Here is a 26,318-nt window from a genome sequence, read left to right as displayed (position 1 = left end):
GGGAGGAGGCATAAGAAGAAAGGAACCAGAGTGCCAGCCCTGTACTCCATCTGTGGTACCACCGTGTCAGCAGCCAGGCCCCCGCCCCGGCCCTCAGCCATCAGCCCAGCGCAGCAGCCAGCCCACCTGATGTCGTAGACAGGGGAGCGGAGGTCATGGGGCCCGTGGGCAAAAGCGCAGTGCAGGCCGTTTTTGGTGCAGTTGCCTTTTGAGTCTGTCTCGTGGATGCAGATTCCAGTCTTATAGTAGCGCAGGTGGTACCTGCGCTCAGTGTCCCCTGTGGTCCTGTGCAGGAATGGGCACCTGAAACATGGCAGTAGGTGGGTGGGGTGTCATTTACCTTCGCCACCTGCAGCCTGGGCTACCAGCCCTGCCCTTTCCCTACCTGTTGAAGGCTTTCCCCATGACCCGCAGGGTGCACTGACAGTGGGTCAAGGAGGCAAGCAAGGGATGAGCTCTGCTGTAGTAACAGAACCACCCTCCCACTGCAAGGGCTGCTGTAGCCCGAAGGGGGGCCCCATTAGGGCCTGGGATTTCCACTTCAGCTTCTTAAAGGCTATTCAGCCAGAGCCCTGGGCTGTTGTGAAGAGCAGCTCCAGAGGGAGGCACTCCTGGGAGAACAAATACTGCTCAGAACAGGGGAACTAAGAGAAGTAAAGGGCCTGCTCAAAACATGGGCAAACCCCCTCATACCCTGAGTGCTCCATTAAAGCTGGGGGGAGGGGTCAGCAAGCCTTTGACCTTGGGAGAAAGAGAAGTGCTGATGCAGGGATGGCTCAGTGAGCTGTGCTCACAGAACCTCCGCAGCACCTCCCATCACTACCTCTGCGAGGTTGAAACAAATGACAGGCAAGGTCAATAAATGTTCCCTCCTCCTAGTGACATTCCCAGGTTTGCCACCTCCTTATATTTGTCATTTGTTATCCCCTGTCTTTTCACAGGGCTTTGTGGCAAAATATTTAGGGTCAGCAAAATGGGGAGTTGAGGAGGCTCTGTTTCTATATAGCCAGCCTTGGTGGGAGCTGCATGGAATGGAGTGAGTAATGTTGGCTGGGGAGAAGATCCTTGTGACCTGCATGGGACCAGGACAGAAGGCCCAGGAAGTCACTTTGGTTCAGATGTGGCCTTTAGGCTTGGCAGAAGGCAGGCCTGAGCAGGGCTTCCCAGAAGTGGGGAAAGGGCCTCCCCCAGAGGATGGTGGGGCCTGAGCCCAGGTGGGCCAGGATGCAGCAGTCCTCCCAAAGACAGCCTTTGCTTGGCTTCTCAGACTCTGGCTGGCCTATTCTGAGGGCATCTGATCCAGGAGACAAGGGGCTTCTGAGAGGGCAGACTGGGGGACACTCACTCGTCGCCCTCCGGGCAGAGACCAGTGGCCTCGTCGTATTTGCTGCAGTAGACGTCAGGGCTATAGTTGAAGGTACCGTCCCGACGGCGAATGGACCGGCGTCGTCGCTGGTTCACAAAATGCCAGTGGAAGCAGGTGTAGGGCCGATGCTGAGTGCATTTGTGTTGCACAAAGAGTGGGCACTGCTCAGTGCGGAATTCCTTCAGGTACCTGCAGGGAGAGCCCCCAAGTAGGGCAGGCCAGGAAAAAAGAATTAAGTCCGTTGCTTCCCAGCAAGAAGTCAGGCACCAAGTCCTTCAAGGACTCCCGCTCTAGGGGGCTATTTCCACTGGGACTCCAGAAAAGACCCAGAGCTAAGGCAGGACCTCAGCATTGGGATTCTTTCTAATATCCAGGTCCCCAGCCAGCCTGAAGGGCAGGACCCATAGACCCCAAGGGCCCCCAGCAGTCAGCTGCCTGCCATGGTGACCAGAGGAGGGCTTAATCAGTGGCTTGTATTCTGAGCACTCCCTGAAGTTTCCCAGGCCAAATCACTACCACAGGGAAAAGCATGCGAACAAGAGCACCAGGAGCCCCTCCTGAACTTCCTGAGGGGGTCTCTGCTGCCCTACCTGCCTGCCAATTCCTGGGGCTCCAGGCTGAGGGCCAGGGAGGCTGCTGCTTTGGAACTGAAAGCCCAGGTCACAAGGTACCCCTCCGGACCACCAACCCAGGTGACCACTGTCCTGTCTGCCCACCTCCTCCCAGAGACGTTTCCTAGCGCTACCCAGACACATGTTTGTGAAGCTCGTATTAGAAGCATCTCAAGAGACTCCCTCTCAGCCTTGCCTCCCTCAGTCGTCCCACAAATGAGCACCTGCAGCAGCTGAGGCTATGCTACTGACATCCTGACTAACCTGGGGATCGGGGGGCTGTCTGTCCTGGCCTCCTCCCAACCTTCATTTCTCTCCTCTGCTCTGCATCTAAAATCCAAGACAACCCCAAGCTCCTCTCCCACAACCACCCAGGGGAGGGCCCCAGACCCACTTACCCCCGTACAGAACATACCATCCGTGTTTTTGTTCACTTTGTGTCCAGGTGGAGTTTCTTGGATTTACACCCCACCCCCGCCCGGCCCACATACACAGGGGAAACAGGCAGGCTGCTCAGTTCTCTTTATTCATTCCCTCAAGCCCTAACAATGCAGGCAGCAAATAGTTTGATAGAGGGCATCTGATGCCAGTGAGGATGGCTCTAGAAGGTATAGAAGGTTGTGTGCAGAAGGGAGTGTAGAGGGAGCAGCTGTCCAGACTGGGAGCCCTACCTGGAGCTGGAAGGCATGGGAAAAAAGGCGAATGAGTCCAGCCCATGTCTTTGGCTCATGCCAGGATACTCAGAGCCTTATCAGTCTGGGCATATGGAAGATGTGGGGACAGGTAGGTCCAGAGCTGAGACTTTCCAAACAGGTGTCCTTTAATGCTAATGACAGTGCTGAAAAACCCTCCTTGCCCTGAAAGGTGGAGAAGTGTCCAGCTGTGTGTACTGGGTGGGGGAAGCTGAAGCTGGGTGCTCCCTAAGGAACACAGACGGGGGCTTGAGGGGCAGTGAAGCTTCCAACAGTGTCCTGCTATTCACTGAGCACCTCCTTATTGAGGACCTACTAGGTGCAGGCATGGTGGTGAGCACCGAGAACAGACAGAACAGGTCCTTATCCTTCAGAAGCCCATATTTTTGTGGGAGAGACACACCAGTAACAGGCGGGATAAATCTAGTGTGGAAAAGGTTACGAGGGAGATTTGCTAAGGGTTCTTTGGGAACCCAGAGGAAGGATCCTTGACGCAGGCTGGCACAGAGGAAGGGAGAAGGGAAGGAGAGTGCTCGTGGGTGAAGGCTGGGAAGGGCGTTTTAGGCAAAGGGAACAGTATGAACTTAGAAGCAGTATGTCTAGGTCGCAGAGCTCCAAGCACCTTTGTGGGGGTAGGAGGAGGGCAAGAGAGGAGCTAGAAAAGGGAAATGAAGATGAGGTGAGATGCAGGGGGAGCCAAATTTTGGGGATATCTCTGGGCTGCAGGTATATTCCGAGACACCAGGATGAAACCTGGAAGGCTCCCTAGGGCCTCTCCTGCCCCTTTTGGCATCAGAACACAAGGTCTTTCTTCCTGTCTGCCTATCCGTCTGGTTATAGACAAATCTGCCCTGCACGCCGCACACAGGTACCAAACTCTGGCACTGGGTCAGGACACCAATCCCCCAAACTGCTAGGCTGACCTCTCCTGGGCAGCACATACTCTAACTCCGGACCCACAGGAGACTAATTCAGGAGGTGGCAGGTGGGAAATGAAGAGGAGGAAGCTGAGCCCAGGGCCAGAGAAGAATAATTGTTAGGACTGCCAGAGTAAATACAGGACACCCAGTTAAACTGGGATTTCAGATACTTCATGCGACATGCTTATATTAAAAAATTACCCATTATCTGAGGTTCCAATCTAACTGGCATCCTGTATTTTCACTTGCTAAATCTAGCAGCCCTAAGAGTGATGCCTGTCTGCTTAGTATCATCAGTCTGTAAGTAAAAACCCAGGGAAGCAGTCAGGGGAAAAACTAACTTTGGGTACAATCTCTCTTCTTGGAGAGAGTTCCTGGTGAACTGGGGCAGCCATGTCCACACTGCCCATGCAGATGCTGGGGCTCCCAAGGGCTCCAGCTAGCAGGGGTACCACAGAGAAGGACAGATATGGACGCAACAAATTACCTCAGGCACTTGGTACCTTCTAACAAACTGGTCTCCTTGCATCTGGCCTCTCCCCTGCCCAGTTCATGCAGCACCGTGCTCACTATTCTTCCCAGGACCCAAATTTACTTCTCACTTTCTTAAAAGCCTTTAGCTTCCACCAGTAGCCACTGATAAAGATCAACTGTTTGGCCTGGCATTGCAAGCCCTGCAAATCTGGCCCAACATACTTTTCCAGCCTTGTTTCCCTTGACTTCTCTCTACTGCAGCCTGTAAAATTGGAGTCCCTGATGTCCTGCAAAGAGATCTTTAACTTCCCTGCCTTTGCTCATGGCCCCTTCCTTACCTGTAGAAATCTTTCAACACTGAACTCAATGGTAATGAATCTTCTGATACCATCACCTCCACGCTTTCCTTGACCTCTACACCTCCCCTCCCCGTCCTGCCCTTGTCCCCAGCTAACAGTTATCATCTCTAAGTTTTTACAAGACTTTTTCTGGACATTTCCTGTAGCCCTTACCCTGCATTTCATAGTAATAACATGTACATTTTTCTCTATTAGTAGATTAAAAAGTCCTTGGTAGCAAGCAAGCAAGAACCCAGTACAGTGACAAAGTCTGCTGAATGAATACAATAAAAAGTCACAGAAGAGGCAAAGTCCACAAAGAAATACCAACAGTTTTATGATGCTGCCAGCAGGCAGTGAGAGCTGGAAGCCTAACCCTATTCCCTTGTGAAAAGCATTACAGTGGACAGGAAATTTCTAACTGTCCTGCAGAAAAGCCCCTCATCAGAGAAGGGGCCGAATGACCGAACCTAGGCAGGGAGAGGACGACTTTCAGCCAACTATAATTGGATGAGAGAAATTTCTATCTTTTTGTTTAAGTCATCCTCTACCTGGAAACTAAAATGTTCAGTCAGAATCTCCCATTCTCCCGCCACCCCCCAACTCCAACTTTGGCTAACCGGCAACGCAGTGCCCAGATGACAAGGAGAAACTCGCTCAGAAATCACTTTTTTCTATTTTCATGGATTGAAATGAAACAAATTTTCAGTGAAAATGCACAACTATCTCCATTAAGCTCCAATCCATCTTTCCATTTTAAAGACCTGAAAGCACGAGATCTAAGGAAATAGGCGGAGACTTATTCTTCAATTCAGCCAGCTCTCAGAAACCCAAGAAGTCCTGGAATTCTTGGTTAGGAGAGAAGACTCACCAACTATCCCTGCCCCACTCCAACATCTGGGGATCGCACAGGGCCAGAGAACTCAACTCATACTTCCATCTCCCACGGATACTCGCACTCAAGGATAAATGGCAATAAACAGAGACTAGCAAGGCCAGGATGACTTAAGAAACCACTCAGGCCCTGAGTAAATAAGAGCTGACAGAAAAAGCCTTCGCTGTGCAGAAGGATCAACAAAGGTTGGCAGGACATTGCGGCTGGTCCGAGCCTCATCTCGACAAAGGAGCAGTGCCCACGTTTGCCCCACACCAGGGGCTGACTTTCAATCAAAGCTATCTTTCACTCTTTTTTAGAACATCACATTAATTATCCTATTAATGGTTTACTTATAAATATAAGATTATTATGAAAGTAACATGCCCACTTAACAAAAAGATTTTTTTTAGATTTTTTTTGTGTGTGTAGGGGGGAGGAAGGTAATTAGGTTTATTTATTTTTAGAGGAGGTACTGGGGATTGAACCCAGGACCTCACGCATGCTAAACATGCACTCTACCACTTGAGCTATACCCTCCCCGCAACAAAATTTTTTAAATGTAGAAAAGGACAAAAGCATACTTAATCCCATCACTAATAGTGCTAGACTTTTGGAAAATTTTCTCCCAGTATTTGCACACAGATATAATTATAATGCATATATTGCTAAACTGCTTTACAAACTAATACTTTTCCCTAAAAACTTTAAAAATCAAATATATGCAAACATTTTTTTAAAAAATCAAATAATACTTTCCATATTTACTGGATTATCTTTATTTTCCAAAATTCTAAAAAACAGCAAAACATCAGGCTACTTGAAATCTAAATTCAATCACTTGCTCCACTAAACCAACAGTGATAACACATAAGGGATTAACACTATATTCAGTAAAGTATTTGCAAAAGATGAGGCTGGCAAAGGGCTTAATTTCCAGAATATATAAACAGCTCATACACCTTAATGAGAAAAAAACAACCCAAACCCAAAATGGGCAGAAGACCTAAACAATTCTCCAATAAAGACATACAAATGGCCGATAGACACATGAAAAAATGCTCAATATCGTTAATTACCAGAGAAATGCAAATCAAAACTACAAGGTATCACCTCACACCAGTCAGAAAGGCCATCATTCAAAAGTCCACAAATGATAAATGTTGGAGAGGGTGTGGAGAAAAGGGAACTCTCCTACACTGCTGGTGGGAATGCAGTTTGATATAGCCGTTATGTAAAACAGTATGGAGATTTCCTCAAAAGACTAAAAACAGACTTACCACATAATCCAGCAATCCCACTCCTAGGCATGTATCCAGAGGGAACCTTAATTCAAAAAGATACATGCACCCCAATGTTCATAGCAGCACTATGTACAATAGCCAAGACATGTAAGTAACCTAAATGTCCATCAACAGATGACTGAATAAAGAAGCTGTGGTATATTTATACTATGGAATACTACTCAGCCATAAAAAATAATAAAATAATGCCATTTGCAGCTACATGGATGGACCTGGAGATTGTCATTCTAAGTAAGCCAGAGAAAGAAAAATACCGTATGTTATTACTTATATGTGGAATCCAAAAAAAAAAAAAAACAAAAAGGCAGACAAACTTATTTACAAAACAGAAACAGACTCACAGACGTAGAAAACAAACATGGTTACCAGGAGCGGAAGAGGGTGGGAAGGGATAAATTGGGAGTTCAAGATTTGCAGATACTAATACATACAAAACAGATAAACAAGAAGTTCATATTGTATAGCACAGGGGACTATATTCAATATCTTGTAGTAACCTATGGTGAAAAAGAATATGAAAATGAATATATGTATGTTCATGCATCACTGAAGCATTATGCTGTACACCAGAAACTGACACACTGTAAACTGACTATACTTCAAAAAATACATATACATGAAAGATATTTGTAAAAAAGTAACAACAAAATGCTTAAAGTTCAATGGCAAAAAAACTTTTTAAAATATATATTCAGTAATTACATTACTCTTTAGGAGGTTTTAGATCAAGTGCTACTGCTACTGGCCAATTTCCAGCTAAACTTTAAATCCTTTTCCAAGTTGCCTCACTTAATAGATTTATCAGTTTGGGTGTTTCACTCTCTTCTGGGGACGAGCGTGAGGAAAATCTGAATAAACTGAATAAACAGAAAAATATTAGAGGGGGAAGGGTATAGCTCAAGTGGTAGAGCACGTGCTTAACATGCACAAGGTCCTAGGTTCAATCCCCAGGACCTCCTCTAAAAATAAATAAACCTAATTACCCCCCACCCCAAAAAAGAAAGAAAAGTGTTGGAGATGACTGATAGGAAGACTATGTAAATTTAGAAGCAATGGGGAGAAAGTAGCAGATGTTTTAATCCACAACTAGCTCCCCACTGTTTCTAGAATAGTGTTTAGCCTGGCCTCACTCTGACTTTAATCTCCCGTGTGGCCCCTGACCTGCTCCTCTCCCCCCAAAGCAAACTAAACTCTACAGCAGGGTAAGCAAACTTCTTCTGTAAAGGACCATTAGTATTTTAGACTTTGAGGGCTGAGAGGACAAACTGAGGATATTATGTAGGTACTTACATAATAAGAGAGAAAACAAATTTCCAATTTTTTATTGATGAAATTAAAAATAATTGGCTACAATTTTTAGTAACACAAGTCTACTAATAAGATGACTTGAGGGGCAGGAATAATACAAAGTTGGGGACCCCTTTTCTCAAAACTGATTACAAATGTTCATGTGTTAATGCTAGTTCTGTAGTAAGATTTTACATATTTCATCTTTGAATATGTCTTTTCACATAGATAACAAGATTTGTACAAGTACATGGATTTTAAAATACAGAAATTTCCTTTGCATTCTTATCAATATGCAAAATCACTGCTCAAACTGTAGTTTGTGTTTGGAAATCATATCAACAGTAAATCGGTGTAGATAGAAAGATCTCACTCTTGTTTTAACTTTTGGCACCAGAAGCAGTGTACAAGGTAGCTTGACATGACTTATGATTCAAACATTAGTTTACCACAATATAAGGTTTGCATATAAGCAATGTTTCACCTTATAATTTCAAGGTGAATTCATTAAGAAATATTTTCAAGTCTGCAGCAAAAGCTAATTTCCAAAGCCAGTCAGCATTCCATAATAGTGGTTGAGAATGATTCTTCTTTTCAGAAAAATTTCAACCTTAGCCCTGAACTCAAAAAATTATAAAACTTTACCCCTGCTAAGCTATCGAACTGTTGTGTAGTAGGGCGTGTCAGAACATTCAGCTTCTATTTCTGATAAAAAATTCATGGAATTGATGATAGTTAAGTCCACAAGAGGGAGTACAGTTCATCACTGATCCCAGCTGTTCAATAACACATGAAGATTCAAGTATTTTCTGCAGAGCACCTGCTGATGAAGAATACAATGAATAACTACAGGCTTTAAACACCTTACATTTTCATAAGCTTGTAAATTTGTCCAATTAAACTCTTTCCACTCCACATTCTTATCACCATCAGTTGTTAACAGATATTAACAGATTTCATTTCAGCTTGTACTGAATTAGTGTTTTCTTAACTTTTCTGAAAATATCCTCAGTGGTAGTTGTTTTAAGTAGACTATTCATAGAGGCTACTTCTTCCGTCACTTCAGACATGGCATTGACTCCATGAATAAAACCACCACCAAACAGTAGCATCTGTTGACTCATCAAGAGCCAAGAAAAACCACATGAAATCATTTGCCTTGCTTTTTAATTGACTACTGATGCTGCTCCCCCTGACCTCAACATTTTGAGAAATTGTTCTTGCCGAAAAGATAATGTTCTTAAACAAGTCTGTTTTCTCTAGGCACATTTCTTCAGTTGCTGCAATCAAACACAATTAATTCAGTATCAGCAAACGGCTTTCCTTGCCTGGCTAACAAATGAGCCACGTGGAAACTTCAGTCATAGCTCATTTCCACTTTTGTGAAGAAATTCTGCTGTAATGAAAGTCTCTTTAAAAATTTTCTAGTTTTTCTGACTTGCCTTCCTATGAGCTGAAGATACTGTAACGACTGCTTAGTCTACTAATGTTGATGGATTCTTTCAGCACTGGTAATAAAGAATAAATAAAATATTGTGGTATGCTGATACACATGGTGCTGGAAACATTGTCAGGCTGTAACTGTGTCACTGTGATTTGTAGCGCACTGAACAGCATTGCAAAGTGATGAGAGTACCACATATGGTCTCCATCAGAACTACTGAACTTTGTGATTACAGTTCTGCCATAGACTGTAAGCCAATGAGTGTGGGTTCCAATAAAGCTTTATTTACGGATGCTGAAAACTGAATTTCACATGTCATAAGATAGTCTTTTTCAACCATTAAAAATGTAAAAACTATCCTTAGCTCACGGGCCATATGAAATTAGGTAGCAGGCCGGATTTGGCATACAAGCTGTAGTGGGTTGACATCTGCTCTGAAGAGTACCTGCTTTTGGTGATACCCTCCCCTCACTTTTGATCTCCATACTTTTGATCCTGTTGCTCCTGTGTCTGGATCACCCTTCTGGCTTCTTCTCTGCATGAGTTTCCCACATTGCCCAGTTGCGTTAACCGCCTCCTCTTCCACGTTTCCACTGCACTGTGTGAACGGCTCCTACCACAGTTGACTTCAACTGCTTTGTGTATAGCCAGGTCTATTCATCTTTGTACCCCTGCATAAAGCCAGCTCAAAGCAGGTGACATGTTTGTCCAGGGAAAAAGCAAAAACATTAAAGCATCCCAAAAGATAAAAGCCTGGTCTACAGCAGCTATGTACTAACCCAGCAAAACACAGAGAGGCAACTTGGCTGCTTCTCCTGGCAGTTAAGAAATCAGTAACCTCTCTAGCTACCTTCCCTACAATGTCTGCACAGCCTTGGTCCTCACCCTGGACACTAAATTTGAGATCCTCAGTTTCATATGCAGACTAGAAAAGCAACCAGTGAGATGGCTTGCTCTGTAACTGTTACTGGGAATGTGTGGAGATAGATGTATTAAATTCCTTTTTCTGTCCCCTCAAACAACTAAGGGGTATTGTAATGACTATTTGACAAAAGTTGGGTACAAACTAAAGACTTATTAAGTGAAAGAAAAAAAAATAAAAATATATATCTGGACAATTAGGTAAACTTTATGCAGAAAGAAAAACTGGAAAGAAAAATATATCCAGTATTACTGATTTTAGGGGTTATCTAGGCTTTTCGTTACTGTAACTTTATTTTTAGAATTTAAAAAAATTATTAGGGAAGAAATCCATAATTTTAATGACAACTTGACAGGGAATCTATCCTGATCCAAAATTAAATGAAAGACATGTTGTTAATAACTCAGAAGAGTTCCTTTACGTTAGAAGTGAACTATGGTAAATCTTTTTGTAAAATGAGTGACTATTAGAATGTCATCCTGCCTCCGATTTGTAAAATCTGATTGGCTACATATGTAGAACGGTCAGATTTGAATAAAAAGGTAAACAGGCAAGACAATGATGGCCTTTGGAGAAGCAACAGGATGGTGCTGCAACCCCAGGTATGCTCGGGACTTGACTCCCATTGTGCACAGTGAACAGCAACCTGTGAGCCCAACAAAAATGGGACAACAGGCTGAGCCGACAGAAGAAACCCACACCAGATGCCCTGCAGCCTGGAGGTCATGGCCCTGCTCTGGGGGAGCTGTCTGCTCTCCTGGCCAGTCAGTGGTCACTGCTCATGACCCTGACACGGGATGGCAGAGGCCTAGCAGTCTGACAGATGTGCACATATTCCTAATAAGCCACCAGTGTTCATCATTATTACAGAAATTCATCTATTTCAAGCAATATACAAGCTTTATCATGGAAACAGAATCTTAAAATGTAAGAAACGGTCCTGTTCTTAAATATTCCTTATTGAAATGTAACCATAATGTGACAGGATTCTGCAACAAGCAAAGGAAGGAGAAAACAAAAACAAACAAAACACCGCCAAAACCCCAGTCACTGCTGAAGACTATATTTGTGGTATCCAAAGGCTCAAATGACACTTACGTGTAATCTACTGTTTTCCATAGTCATATATACCCTACTGGCTACTTTTTCCTCCCATATGTAATGCCTGTAAAGAATTTAGTCATAGAGTTCATAGTTCATGGCTTGTCAAAGATTCTTCATTTTTAAATTTGAGAATAAAATCTTTAACTTCAAAGTGAATATTAATTATAAGAGCAGATAAGCAGTAGATTAATAATCCTGAATTACTTAATCTAAATGTGTGTATAAAAATATATATTTCTTACAATTTGCTAAAAAAGTTTTCCTCATTTTTGTAGAGCTTTAGGTAAACTTTAGCATTTCTAGATTCAATGTTTATAAAGATATACATACACATTCTGTTCTGACACCAAACACAACCAGAAACCATACAACTCTAACAATAACCACAGCAGTGGGAGTTGCCCCAAAAATGGCTTTTTAAAAAACAAGGCAAGGCCAAATAAAGCTAAAATCGGTGGTTGGCAAATATTTGGACAATTCTGATAAAGCACTATCCTTTGAAGTGATTCTCATTTAGGACATTCTCTCTGGCAGAAAAAACAAGCTTAGATAGTATTATTCAGGCAGATAAAATAAGTGTCTAGTGAATTCCCTAGTGTTTGAATCTTTAAGACAGGCTTTGATCCTGTAACTGGGTTTTAGCCAAAGACCTTAGGGCAAATATGGACCTCCTGGATATAATAAAACTATCCTAACACAAGGATGCATACACAGGAACCTACAGTACAAGTGCTACAAGCACTCAAGCATGCAAACACTTTAAGGTAGGGGAGCCACTCACTAGCAAGTAATTTCAGCCCATTCCACACTGGGAAAGAGCCGACACCTGTGAGCTGTCCTGGCCCCAAGAACTAATAAGAAACATGAATGGTACAATGTTGGTGTGCAACTGGTCCTACGTGTCCCTGGTTCCTCCATTCTATAACTGTCTCCTTGCCCTAAGAATCCTGGAACTGGTAAAATTGAGGAGGGAAAGGTCATGTAATATTTGAGGAGTACTGAAAACCTTGGTTCACATTAAAAAGAATAAAATAATGGCATTTGCAGCAACATGGATGGACCTGGAGATTGTCATTCTAAGTAAAGCCAGAAAGAGAAAGAAAAATACCGTATCACTTATATGTGGAATCTAAAAAAACCCACACAAATGAACTTATTTACAAAACAGAAACAGACTCATAGACATAGGTAACAAACTTATGGTTACTGGAGGTGAAAGGGGTGGGGATAAATTGGGAGTTCGAGATTTGCAGATACTGTTATATATAAAATAGATAACAAGCTTCTTCTGTATAGCACAAGGAACTATATTCAATATCTTGTGGTACCCTATAATAAAAAAGAATATGAAAACGAATACATGTATGTGTATGTATGACTGAAACATGATGCTGTACACCAGAAATCAACAAAACATTGTACAGACTACACGTCAACTGATAACAAAAATTAATTGAAAAAAAAAAAACAACTGGGAAAACAAAAACAAAAACAAAAACATCTTGGTTCATTCTTCACTAAATCAGTTAACAGCTTGACTTGATTCAAAGTTTTCCTGTACACAGCTGCCCTGAAAAGCTTCCAATATGATGACTATTTTAGTATAAACATTTTAATTGATATGCTATTTTGAATACTGTTTTCTGTACAACAAAGTCTTTGTCCCTGAAAGAGTAGATCCATTTAGAACACCAATTCTGGTAGGGGCTATAAGAACTGCGACAGAAATGAAATTTGAATGGATGAGGAAGAAAGGAGTGCTCTGGAATAGAAGGAGACACTGACCCATGTGTGCCCAAGAACTGAAGAATCTACTTCAGTGTGAATGCTGCTAAAGAAGGGATTTGATTAAGGCTGCTGAAGGAGGTAGCAATGCAACTGAAAGCAGTAGCCTGAGCATTGTTCAAATGTTGATAAGAATAGTACCTACACTGTGTTAAGTGCCAGGCACTGTTTTAAGCACTTTATATATATATATATATATAAACTCACTTAATCCTCGTAACAACCCCTTGGGACAGGTACTATTGGCATCCTCAGGAGACTGACACACAAAAAGGGAATTCACTTGCCCAAGGTCCCACAGCTAGTAAGCAGCAGAGCTGGCCTTCAAACTCAGACAATTTGGCCTAGAGTCACCATATTTAAACACCATGCTGACTGTTAACTATGCTTTTCTTTTTTTGTTAACTGTGCTTTTCTTAATTAAGCTACAGGAATAAGCGTAAGTGACTCTTTAAAGCTGTTTAAAATATGTCAGGAAGTTTTTAACAGGTCATAATTACAATATCATAAAATAAGTTTAATATTAAAAATAAAAACAGAAATGTTAACTATAACATACTCTACCGGGTATTTAACATTCATTTTATGTGTTCATTATAAAAGTACTTTTAGTTCCACAGTAAAAAAAAATTTTTTAAAGAAGAAAATACAAGTACAAGTTTTTAATTTATGTTATGTTTGGATAGGTTCAACTCACACAAATCCTAAAGTTGCAGGCTTCTAGATGCCTGGCACCTTTTAGCAGTAGAAGTTAAATTAAAAAGATACAGTAATGTTCTTACCAAAATTAATAAAAGCTTAGATATAAAAACTATCAGTTAAAACTTTTAAGTCATAAAACACCATGCCAAAAGTTTTTTATCAACCTCTTCTTTTCTAAGCATAACTATCTCTCTTCAATGAGGGTAGTTTTGTGAATAGGCCAAAATCTCAGGAAGGTGGGAATATGGGCCTTCCCCCTCCTCATCAGAAGTCATTTTGTTAGGACTTATGGTGGCCATATGGTGCTTCAAATACTAATAGGAAACAAATGAGTCAACTTATGAACACAAAAAGCAAACTGTGATGTAAAGAATAAGGAAAGGGAAGAAACATTTCAGTAAGCTCAGATATGACATGACGATACTGTCACAGGCCTTAATATCTTCTTTGTCTCCTAAATAGAGCCACCAACAGGAAAAAGGTCACCTCACAGAGAACGCTATGAGATTTTTAAGTCGCTAGACTCCTTTCCATCTTCTCCTCCTCATCAGCTCTTGATACTGCTGTCAAATTCTACACACTGGCAAAGAAAAAAGGGGTGAAAGTTGAGGGATTTTATAGAGAAAAAAATAAAAAGTTTGTTGTGATCATTTGAACTAAAATATTACAGCTACTGAAATCATTTTAAATGCCTAAAACACATGGCCTGTCCTTACAGAAATGCCCATGTGAACATAAAAACAGTCATCCCAATACCTGATGAACAGAACTGACTGCATTTTAGCAGAACAGCAACCTTTTCTACCTCCCACCCACCCTAGGAAGTAAACAATTCATTTTACGAAGGTACTGGCAAAGTGTGCTTGTTCCTTACAACGGTTACCAATTTAGAGACAATTTAAAGTACAACTACTAACAACTAGGGGTCTCAAACTTGCTGAGTATTCACTTTTTACCTCAAAAGAATCTCTGTAGACTTACAACATGTGCACGTTTGCCTAGAATGGATATATGGGGACAAAGCCACTGAGCAGGCTGGGAAAAGGGTGCCAAGGAGCTTTTCTTAAGCTGCAGGCTTTCCCATGCTGAACGATGCTACCAAGCCCTTTTAGGCCATATGTCTAAGGCCTCTGTAGTAGGGGGGACTCATATACACTGATTTTAACATCTCTTTTTCAAAAAAATTGAGATTTAATGACCACAACATAAAAATTCACCATTTTATATGAAAAGGAATATATATACGTATATGTACGACTGAAACATAATGCTGTACACCAGAAATCGACACACTGTAAACTCACTATACTTCAATTTTAAAAATCACCATTTTAAAGTGTACTTTTCAGTAGTTTTTAGTATATTCATCATATTGTTGTGTAACCATCGCCACTGTGGGATTCCAGAACATTTCTATCATCCCCAAAATTAACCCCGTACCTATTTTCATATGTACTGATTTTACCCAAGCCTTCTCCGTAGATCTCTCTGTTGCCCATGCAGGTATTTTAAGATGACTGGCTGGGGTGAATCTATAGAGTATCTATATGGTAAGAAAACAAGAAAACTACATTGTCCAGAAGGATACTGAACGCAAATTCTTGGCATTTTTAGCAATTAGGCTAATGTAATTTTTACATATTGGCTAAGAATGACAGAGAAACTTACATTCAACATCCATCTTCACATAACACATTAGTGTGCCCCAAAATTCATCCAAGATGTTAAAAGAAGGGAAGACAATCTACTAGGATTAGCCATAACTGTCCATAGTTGCAATTTCAAAATACAGAAGATGCATATGTGGGAAAACCTCCTTTAGTATCAAGCACAGCTGGATCAAAAAAAAAAAACAACAAAACAACAAAATGAAAAACTTAATCATTAAGCAAATACTGCCCCCATTTGGGAAAATAATCGCTAGACCAGTCCTCTATTTAAAGTAATGTAGCTTTAAACGCAACCTTACTTTTATCAGTCTCCTGACCTAGAGTCTCTCCTAATGAGAAAAATAACCTTTAGGCAAAGGTCTGGCAAGAAAGCCTGAAGATGTGTGGTACTCAGGCTGTTTTAGGGCTCTCATTACCTAACTGAGCTCATGGCTTCTAAGACACACAGGAAGGAGACCTCACCTTCAGGCATCAGGGTGTTGAAAGCGGGAGGAAGTAGGTCCACGAGGGTGTCTTGCTTTTGTGCACTTATCTGGGGTGCTATTTCCAGAGAAGGAGCTCCTTTATAGAGTGTGCCCAAGGTGGATTTCTCTAAGTTGCTCTCAGAGTTGTCCAGCTGCCCTCACCAATAAGCCACAGTCTTTGTAGGTTGACAGAAACCACCAGTCAAAGCAGATGCATATGGATTGTGGGGAAGCCTTCTTTAGTATCTAACATAGCTGGATTAAAACAAAAAAACTTAACCATTAAGCAAATCTTCACTTTAATCATTTAGACTATAGCAAATATCAACTAGGTGCTAAACTTGAATCTACCCTTAGCATGGGCACTTAACACTTATTAATGGGGATTTTGTGGGCTTGCCTGAAACAATGAGCTCTCACTCTGCCTTGCAAGAAATTAGTTCTTGATAAACAAGTAAATAAGATCCAGAAATGTTTAACTCATTCTTGCTCAGGCTGCTAAGCAATGCTTCCAATGATTTTCATTGTGCAAGAGCTGTACTCTAGTAATGTATTTACCATGTTACTGCAATTTGCAATAATGATTTAAATATTGTTCATTGTCTAGATTTTCCAAAACACAATCAGATGCAATCAAGTGAAGCTCATGACATTTACATAATGTATGAACTAACAAATTTCCCTCAAAATAGTTTATCTATGGAAGTACTGCTACATTATTCTTGTTTAAATATGTCCAGGGAACAGTCCTAAATTAAAACGACACCTGGCTAGATGAGACTATAAAGCATTTATTCTCTGTCTACTCAGTGGCCAGAAAGTCCAAGAAATCTTCAGTACACTAGAATTTCATTTGCCTTTAATGCAAGAGCATTAAGTCTGCAAATCAACTGCAAGTAAAGGAGTCCAAAACTGACTTAATAGTCTTTGAGGTTTATATTCTCTTATAGGGTCAACACAGTAAGGTCAAAAACCGGGATATTTCAGATGGCAGGTTTTTTGGTGACTTTTCAACTATATGTTTCACAGTAAAATTGTTATATAGTAAAAAGCCCAAAGTTAGCTAAATTTGTAGGTACATTTCGGAATGTAAGCTGCTCCAGAATTTCCCATTCTTAATCTGTTTTTATAAAACTCTTCTAATATACAAGATGGACTGATTCTGAATAAAGCTGCATTAAATTTAGTCTTTGTCCAACAACAACAAAAAGACAAATTATCTATTAAGAGATCATATGGTTCTCATACTGAAGAGTATAATACATGCACATTACCATTCTATTTAGCGCTAATCAAATACTTAGAACTGTGTAACAGAGGAAATTCTCACATGACTGTTTTCTAAAAGGGTTGAATTCCTCAGGTCTAGCACAAGTGCCTGCTGTATCAATTTGATGAAAGAATTAATTAGAAGTTTCCCTTAAAGTAAGATTATTCAAGAGTTTTTCTTAAAAATCAACAAAATAATTATCTCTCAAACTATGTTATAAATAATTCTCTTGGTTTAGGAAAAGGAGGGCTCACACCCTAGGCCTTTAGTTGTGGGACAAGAATAAAGGGCAAGAAGTAAGCCAATAGGAAGGCAATTTTTGCTTTTGATGGATCCAACTGTGTTTACCAAGTTTGTCTGCCATTAAGATGAGTGGGATTCAATTTGAATGCAAATCTCTTCAGGATTATTGCAAAATTACTGCATGTCAGACAATCTCAAACAACATCAGGAAAAAAATACACAAATTAACATATTAATGTATAAGTTTTAAAAGATAAAAAATTTTGACATGTTAAAGAAATACAAACATTCCAAAAAAAAAGGAAAAACCAAGGGGGTCTATGTCTGTATTCAACAATGTGATCAATGCAATAGATAATAAGGTCATATTCAGACTGGAACAAATTATAGAAATTTATGCTACAAAGGAAAATGACAAGAAATGCTGGGCAGCTCAAAATTTCTTAGTAAATATAAAATCAAAATTAAAATATTTGTGTCTCCTAACCCCCAAGGACAACAAACGGGTTCACTTTAGAAAAAAAAAAATCAAGAGCCAACAAGTGTACTGGTGCCATCATCAGTGTCCTTGTGCTCCCCGCTCCTCAGACCTGGGTGACAAGGAATGAAGTTTTCCCAATCATCAAGGTGTCTAAACGTCCATAAATCTACCAAGGAAGACAACTGGTTTCTATCTCTGATTTTTGGAGCTAAAAACATAAACACACAGGAACAGATAACAGAAAATAAAATTGGGAACACCTCCAACCTCCAAGCACCCAATCAGGCTCTGGCTTTTCATCTGCTACTGCTGACTGACTAAGCCACTTCAAGAGCCAAGACTGACTACCCTGTACTTATCCCACAAGGAATGGAAAGACAGATTTTAAACAAATGAACACCAAGAGGACAAAGACTGATATTAACATTTACACAGCAGTTGACTTGTTTCACCTGTCAATTCCAAAATGATGAGAAGCCTTTCTAATACAGATTCCACAGTACACTTAATGACAACACAGAAACAGAGGTTGCTGAAACCAACTCACATTACTCAAAATGTTACAGGTATTTTACTGAAAAACGTGATTTGAGGAACCAGAGATTATAAACAAGTTCCAGTTACGTGAAGTTTGCAGATTTCCAAATCAAGACCATACTGTTGCTTGACCACACCATTCACCTGAATTCTGAGAGAGAAAACCATCTCACCAAAACCAATGGCAGGACTGCGGAAATAATTCCAGTAAGCAATGATCAGCAAACCAATGGTCACATTAGAAAATCTATAGTTAACATGAGTGAGGCTGAAGAAAAAGTTTCAAGTGGATGTCAACCAGTAACAGAGAATCTCACAAAGAAATCAATACACTTTCTAAAACCGATGTTCCCTAATCCCAGAAGTTTCCCAATGGGTCTTACTTCTGTGACAAGAACTGCTCCTGCCTACTTTTAGTTCTTTCCAAACACATGCTTCCTGATCTTGGTTCACCAGGCAGCATTACTGCCTGCCCCTTAACGGTTGTTCAACCCCCACATTTCAAATCTCCAGCAAGACTGAGGTACACTTGGGGAAACTCTAAACATGCACATAACTTCGGTGCCCAGGAGAAAGAGACACTCAAAGAGCATCAGGGAAAATGGAAATCAACATTTTGCTTAACAGGAGGGCCTGCCCCTTTTCATCTTTCTCCCAATGCACCAAGCACCAAGGTAGTTGCTTTAAGTGCCTCAAAAGAAAATAAAAAGAAGACAAGGACCTACACTTAGACCCAAGGAGATTCTCAGGAACTAAGATTTTCCAGGACTCTCGTAGTGTTACCATTCGGGGCTCCTGCAGATGCCATACTTAGGTTGGGCGTGAGGACATAGATCCCGTCACCCTACGGATCCTTGACTCGGGCTGAGTCAACTCTTTTAAAGTGAATTTAAGCAAGAGTAGCCTCCGTGGACAACACACGGGCCTTAGGGACACAAAAGGCCTCCTGGACTGTGTGGTCTGACAGGACTTCAATGCTAACCATCATTCAAAGGCGGTTCTAGGGCTGGCCCCTTAGGAACTCATGTGGGTCGCGCCTTGGACTTCTCATCGCCCCGAAAGTGCCTGGTACTGTGGTTTTACGGTCTGAGGAACAGTTAGGCCTCGAAGGCCGGCCCTAGGATGTGTACACTCCGCACCGTGAGCACCCGCCTTCCCCACTCGGCGGCGGGGACCGGGTTTCCCGCCCCACGGCCCGACCAGAGGTTGGTGGCAGTTGGAGGCAGTTGGGACCGGCCCCAGCAGGTTGGAACCGGTCTGGGCCGGGCCGGAGGAGGAAGGGGGGAGGGAGAGGCCGCCTCGCGCTCTCCCAGCGCGCGTGACTCACGCTGGCCGCTGACGTCAGGCGTGCGCGCGCGGCGGGGGGGGCTCTACGTACGTGTAGTGCTGCGGTTTCTCGGGCTGTGCCTGCAGCACCTGAGCGGTAGCGGCCGGGGGCGCCGAGGAAGCTGCGGAGCCGCCGGGCCCGGGGCCCTTCGACATGGTCCTGTCTTCCTGCCTCTTCGCCGCTCCCCTTTTATTATTCAGTCTGCGCGGTCCGCGCCGAGGACCCAGTGCGCCTGCGCCGCGCCACGAGAACGTGAAGACCCCCCGCACTGCAGCAAGGGTTGCTGGGAGTTGTGGTCCCGGGTTCGGCAGGAATTTTACCGTCGGTAGAGGGTTGCTGCTAAAGGAACGGACTACAATACCCAGGGATCCTTGCAGGCAGTGTCCCGGATGCTGAGGCCCCGCGACGGCTTCTGGGGGTTGCAGTCCCGCTGCGTTTCATCTTAACAGCGCGTTTCCAGGTTCGTAGGGGAGACTAACCCCTGAAACTGGAGCTTCTGAGTCGCAGAGGCCCAGAGCTAGGGCGGACCTAACGACTTATGTGAAACAGTTCCAAGTGTGATTTCAGTGCCAAAGGTGTAATAATTACCTCGCCTCCATACTTAAGCACAGCTTGGGCTCGGTTGTGATGCCGACACCGAGCACTGGGCCTTTGAGCTTTAGGCACTCGGAGTACGCCAGCATCCTCATTCCTGCAGTGGGACCAAGTTGAGGGGCGTGAGGGGAAGTCAGCCGGCTGGAAGTCGGCCTGAGGAGTCTTTACTAACGAAGAGCTACACGACACAGTACTGTGTTCCCGCCCCTTTGCTTGAGGCGCTCCATAGACTCTTACCAACCTTGAAACCTGGAACTCCACTATTTGATCCCGTTCTCAAGAGGCGACACCTGGCATGACCAATTTGTTTCCAGTACTTTAAAGGCCAAGGGCGAATTTAATCTCCGTCTAGCATAGTCTCAGGTACACTAGCAGGTTGCAGAGGCGTGGAGAACCGTCACAGTGTCTAGAGGAAGGGCCTGGGTTTGAGTAGAGTGCGGTTTATAATCCACTCCAGTTTCCTGCTCTGGACGCCAACCTTTCTACTTGGGGAAAATGTCTCCTCCCTGCTTCCTGCAGTCTGGAGAAGTTCTTCGTATATATTTTAACACTCGTCATCTAACTTTCTGTTCCATGTTGAATCTATTTAAACCCATCGTTTTGGAGACTGATTTACATTTTATTAGATAGTGTTGATTTATGATAATCTCACTAAAGAAACACATTCCAATAACCTTAGCGGTGATGCAGGGTGGGGTGAATGGAAGATTGTTAATGTTTAAGACTGGGGTGAATGGAAGATTGTTAATGTTTAAGACTGACACCTATTTTATTTAGTTTGAGTAACTTCACATCAAAAGCCAAATCGTCAGCCTACAAAGTTGAGAAATTGGTATTTCCTAAACAAGCCAAATTGTTCAACCACTAGGGGCATTTGAAGATGAAGAATACCAAAGTGACATACACACAGAAAAGTTATGGTGTATTGCTTTAATCCTACTATTAAATTCAAGTAATTGCTTTATATGTTGCCCCAAAATACCCGTGTGATTTGAATGAAATATAGTTCAGAGTGCTAGGTTTTATGGGTGTATACTATGAGCTTCAAAATGAGTGTGTACTGGTGGAATTGGGAGATGATATCATCCAAACTGCTTGATTCACAAAAGAGGAAACCGAAACTCAGAGAGGTTAAGCAACTTGCGCAGGGTTATTCAGCAAGTTGGTAACAAAACAGGAACTAGGACAGTAGCCTACACGCTGCAGCACATTCTGCATTGTTTTGACTGTATTAACGTGTTCCCCATTTCCTATGTTGCTTTTTCTCCCATCCACCAACTTAGGAAAAAGAAAAATATAACAGTATGGCCAGTAAGAGGGACAAACTATTTCCACTAATCATCCTTAAATGGCCGAATATAAATTCATACCTAGTTTCTCCTGGAGCAGTTTTAGTTCCTGTCTAATAATTAGCAAAACTGAGGGGAAAAAAATAACTGGACTGTTTCTCCTGTAAAAAGCATGGGACAGACAGGGTTCTGGATCCCCTAGAAAAGCCTTGGAACACAAAACAGGTGTTATTTTAGGAGCCCATTCCCCCTCCAGGCCATTTGAGCAGTCAAAAAAAGATGACAGGATATTTTTCTGGTTTCGTTCCAGAACCTTTGACAGCCTCTCATGCGGGATCTAACCAGTGCCCTGTTTCTTTGCCTTAGACAGGTTCTGAGGACAGGGCAAGAGCCTCCATCTTGGTTTCTCTTCTTAGCCTGGCAGTAGTGAAATGGCTTAAATTTTCCCCTACCCTAAACTGAGCAGAAGAGAGAAATTATGGTTGATCGAATTATCACATTAAAGTTTAGAGGTACAACTGAGAGGACTGAAATAAAGACACGATTTTGGTACCAGAGATTGACCCAAAGGTGTTTTTGCTATAGCTGCTTTTTTAAATTGTGCATTTTTTTCTCACTGTTGATCAATGAGGGAGCACCTTTGGTGTCATGAGCAAATTTTTGAGGTATTTGTATTTATGTACAGTAATTCTCTGGGTTGAAATCTATATGTATCTGGTTTGGGGGCTTTTTTATTTTAATAATTTAAAATATTGGGCGAACCAAGAGTTAATTGTGGAGTAGAATGCCCAAGGCTCTATTTCAATTTTCTGAGCTTTGTTTGGCTGGTCTTAACCTTAAGCCTGCTTTGATATTTTATGTAACTGAGTCATCTGGATAACTAAATATTGAAATCCACCCAAGGTATTTATTTAGGCAAAGGTGAGGATTATCATTTTTATACATCTGTCATGTTTCTTTAAAAGTAATATATTAAAAAAAAGTAATACATACCATTAAATACTAGGGAACACGTTTAATTTACTCTTACGGATATGCAAATATTGTTTTAGGACTATTCCCATTCTGGCTGTAGTCATTTCCTTCAGTTGAATTACATAATTTAAAAAATATGTTACTTAGTAGGTCACTTCTTTGTAACTCTAAGCATATTGAAATCACAAAGTATTTTGTGATGTCCTAAGAATACACAAAATAGTACTTATAAAACATTTATTGACATTTGTTTCTTTGTATCTATTATGTGCCCCTCCCCATCCCACCAAACAAGCAACTGCTTTTTGGTTAAAATGTATATGCCTAATATATAAAATACGTGGTAAAATAACATGATTTACTGAATTCTCCTCATTTTCACTACTATCTAACGATCAAAATGTTAATGAAAAGTAAATAATCACTGGGAACATATTTCATTTTACACTGGAAAATATTTACAAAAAATTCGTTCAAGTAACCTCTCCTCCTGCATTGTCTGAGCCTTATGCAAATAAGATTAGGCTCCTTCCAATCCCGACTCTTAAGTCCTGATAGAGACCAGTGCAATTCATTTGCATTGACTTTCTATTGTAGAGCTTTGGAACCGAGGGAAGGATCCAAACATAGCTCCATTTTATCCAATCAGAAGAGCCGTTTAGTGCTAAGCTCTGATTCGTCCATTCCTTTCTGCATTCATCCAATCATTAGGCCACTTTAACAGCCAATCAGTGGTCTAGATATTCACCAATCAGGGAACGGGGCCGAAGCACGGCCTTTGTGTCGGGGGATGTCAGCGCGTCGGCGACAGCGTCAGCCAATAGAAAAAGTCGTTGGTGTATGCAAATTAGGGCCCTATGACGCAGAGACGCAGCGTGAAGCGTGGGTATAAAAACGGAGTCATCGGGGGGGCTTGGAGCGCAGAGCGGTTTGGTCGTTCGTTGGAGGAGCTGCTTTTCTTAGCTCAACGACTGCGGCTCTTCATTGGGCAGTAGAAGCGGCGCGGCGGAAGAAGGGGCCTAAAACTTCGGCATTGAGTAAGCGTCCTCGGATTTACCGGCGACTTGGGGTCCTGCCAGCCTTTGGTGCCGCGGCAGTTGAGAGCTGAGTGTCGGCTGGTGCGGGCTGCTCTGGCCGCTCGCGTCGGCTGTGGGGTCGGGTGGTTTTCCCCTGGGACTTTGTTCCGGAACCGCGTCTCCGCCTCTTCCCTGCTGGTGATTCAGAGATCCCAACGCGGGGTTCCGGCCAGCCCGGCCTCCGCCCGTCGAGGAAGGGAAGTGACTCCTCCCCGCGCCCCCCCCCCCCAGGGAGGTTGCTGCTACTCGCAGCCTGAGTCATTAGGGGAGGGGGAGGAGGCGGCGGCGGCCCTCGGCCGTCTGCCGCCCGCGGTGGGGCTCGAGGACGCGGTAGGACAGGGACGCCAGGTGTCCCCCTGTATACTCTCCGTCTGACCCCCGGGAGGCGAGTCCCACGGCCCGGGACTCACGGATGTCTTATGCAGGTAAAAGAAAATGGCCCGAACCAAGCAGACTGCTCGTAAGTCCACGGGTGGGAAAGCGCCCCGCAAACAGCTGGCCACTAAAGCTGCCAGAAAAAGCGCTCCCTCTACCGGCGGGGTGAAAAAGCCTCATCGCTACAGGTAGGCAGTGCGGAAGGAAAACAATGACTCGGCGGCGCGTTGCGAGCGGGACGCTTCGTAGTGCTTGCTCGGCGATGTCAGTTAACCGGTGTCCCTTTACGCCTCGCTCCCTGCTCGCTCCAGGCCCGGGACCGTTGCGCTTCGAGAAATCCGTCGTTACCAGAAATCGACCGAGCTTCTGATCCGGAAGCTTCCTTTCCAGAGGTTGGTGAGGGAAATCGCCCAGGATTTCAAAACTGACTTGAGGTTCCAGAGTGCCGCCATTGGTGCGCTCCAGGTAAGGAAGCCAGGGCTGTAGCAGGGGTGGAGGGCTTGTGTGTGGTTCTCCAAAGAGAGTTTAATAGTGTGGCTCTTGTCCTCAACAGGAGGCTAGTGAAGCGTACCTGGTGGGTTTATTTGAAGATACTAATCTGTGTGCCATCCACGCTAAGAGAGTCACCATCATGCCCAAAGACATCCAGTTGGCTCGTCGGATACGGGGAGAGAGAGCTTAAGTGAAGGCAGTTTTTATGGTGTTTTGTAGTAAATTCTGTAAAATACTTTGGTTTAATTTGTGACTTTTTTTTGTAAGAAATTGTTTATAATATGTTGCATTTGTACTTAAGTCATTCCATCTTTCACTCAGGATGAATGCGAAAAGTGACTGTTCACAGACCTCAGCGATGTGAGCACTGTTGCTCAGGAGTGACAAGTTGCTAATATGCAGAAGGGATGGGTGATATTTCTTGCTTCTCATGATGCATGTTTCTGTATGTTAATGACTTGTTGGGTAGCTATTAAGGTACTAGAATTGATAAATGTGTACAGGGTCCTTTTGCAATAAAACTGGTTATGACTTGATCCAAGTGTTTAACAATTGGGGCTGTTAAGTCTGACCATACATCACTGTGATAGAATGTGGGCTTTTTCAAGGGTGAAGATACAAGTCTTAACCACAGTGTAACTTACAGTTTCCTTAAAAAAAAAAAAAAAAAGTAAACCTGGCAGCTATAGAATACACTATGTGCATTTATAATAGCTATTTTATATATTGTAGTGTCAACATTTTTAAATTAAATGTTTTACATTCACATGTGGTGGGGAGTCTTGTCATTAAGATGTGTGTATTAGAGTCCAGTTGGTTTTCTCCTAACTTGACTGCACTTGTTTTCATAGTAGTAAAATGCTTTGCGCATTGTACCTTGCATAAGTCCTCATTCTACCACGTTAATTAACCCTCTAGCTGATAATGCAAACACTAACAGGGGATTTTATTTATAAGGGCTCTAGAATATAATACGAGTTATTCACACCAGCATCATCTGTTACTAATACAGTAGTTCAGCTTTGTGTTGTGATTGGTTTCATAACTAGGTTGAGTTTTTTTCTGTTAGGAGGGAAATTATACCGAAGTTCTTTTCTTGTGGAGTTTGTATTATAACCCTTAGGGTAAACTTGCTGTGGGGGAGGGACACACAGCTCCAGTTTATGGAACCTCTGCCAGTTAAGATAGTGTCATCTGGTATAAGGTCCTGGGAAAATCACTTCATAGGGATGGCTTTCCAAGTGGTTTTAAACTTTAATCCTTCTATTGAAGTTTTTAGGTCAATTATGTGTGTTGACTAAATTTACAAATAAACTTGTTTATTCAACTAAGTGTGAAAAACCTAAATTGAGTGTGCAAAGCTTTAGTATATTCATCATCTAGGTTCTTGAAGTTTGAGTTTAGCTCATTTCAGATTTTGCTTGGTAGTCAAAGGAAACTTTTATTTACAAAAATACATAACAAAGCATGTAAACAGCCTTCTGCTCTGAAAAAGTCATTACTGCCATATTTGCATTGTAGGTTTAAGACAATTGTATGGTTCACTCCCCCATACTGTCCACGAATAAAAATACTTTTATTCAAGGTGCAGTGTAGGCCAAGGAAAGTAAATTTCTTTTGAAATTCTAAGACTCATACTTGCCAGCTGTTTTCGGACCTTGTTTGTGAGGCACGTTTATAGATCTCTCTATACAGCAAGTTG

General features: G+C 42.5%; 2 protein-coding genes across 4 annotated transcripts in view; one reads left to right on the top strand and one right to left on the bottom strand.

Annotated features, from left to right (window-relative positions):
- The window catches only part of UNK (unk zinc finger), a 32,575-nt gene extending 12,546 nt beyond the window's left edge, over positions 1 to 20,029 (bottom strand). For all 3 annotated transcript variants that reach the window (XM_045513576.2, XM_074343707.1, XM_010950751.3), the window contains exons 1-3: positions 19,867 to 20,029; positions 1,346 to 1,555; positions 127 to 303 (exon numbers count right to left, since the gene is read on the bottom strand). In XM_045513576.2, the coding sequence (XP_045369532.2) occupies positions 127 to 303; positions 1,346 to 1,555; positions 19,867 to 19,970 (491 nt within the window). In that variant the 5' untranslated portion in view covers positions 19,971 to 20,029. The remainder of the gene's footprint in view (positions 1 to 126; positions 304 to 1,345; positions 1,556 to 19,866) is intronic.
- A 3,527-nt stretch (positions 20,030 to 23,556) lies between these two features.
- On the top strand, positions 23,557 to 25,943 carry H3-3B (H3.3 histone B). Its single transcript, XM_010950753.3, has 4 exons — positions 23,557 to 23,710; positions 24,175 to 24,312; positions 24,436 to 24,589; positions 24,678 to 25,943. The coding sequence occupies exons 2-4, from the start codon at positions 24,185 to 24,187 to the stop codon at positions 24,804 to 24,806; spliced, it is 411 nt and encodes a 136-aa protein (XP_010949055.1). The 5' UTR covers positions 23,557 to 23,710; positions 24,175 to 24,184; the 3' UTR covers positions 24,807 to 25,943.
- Positions 25,944 to 26,318: the final 375 nt, after the last annotated feature.

The sequence above is a fragment of the Camelus bactrianus genome, chromosome 16 (assembly GCF_048773025.1).
Source record: "Camelus bactrianus isolate YW-2024 breed Bactrian camel chromosome 16, ASM4877302v1, whole genome shotgun sequence".
NCBI lineage: Eukaryota > Metazoa > Chordata > Mammalia > Artiodactyla > Camelidae > Camelus > Camelus bactrianus.
Note: the sequence above shows the minus strand (reverse complement) of the source record. Positions and strands in the feature narration are given on the sequence as shown.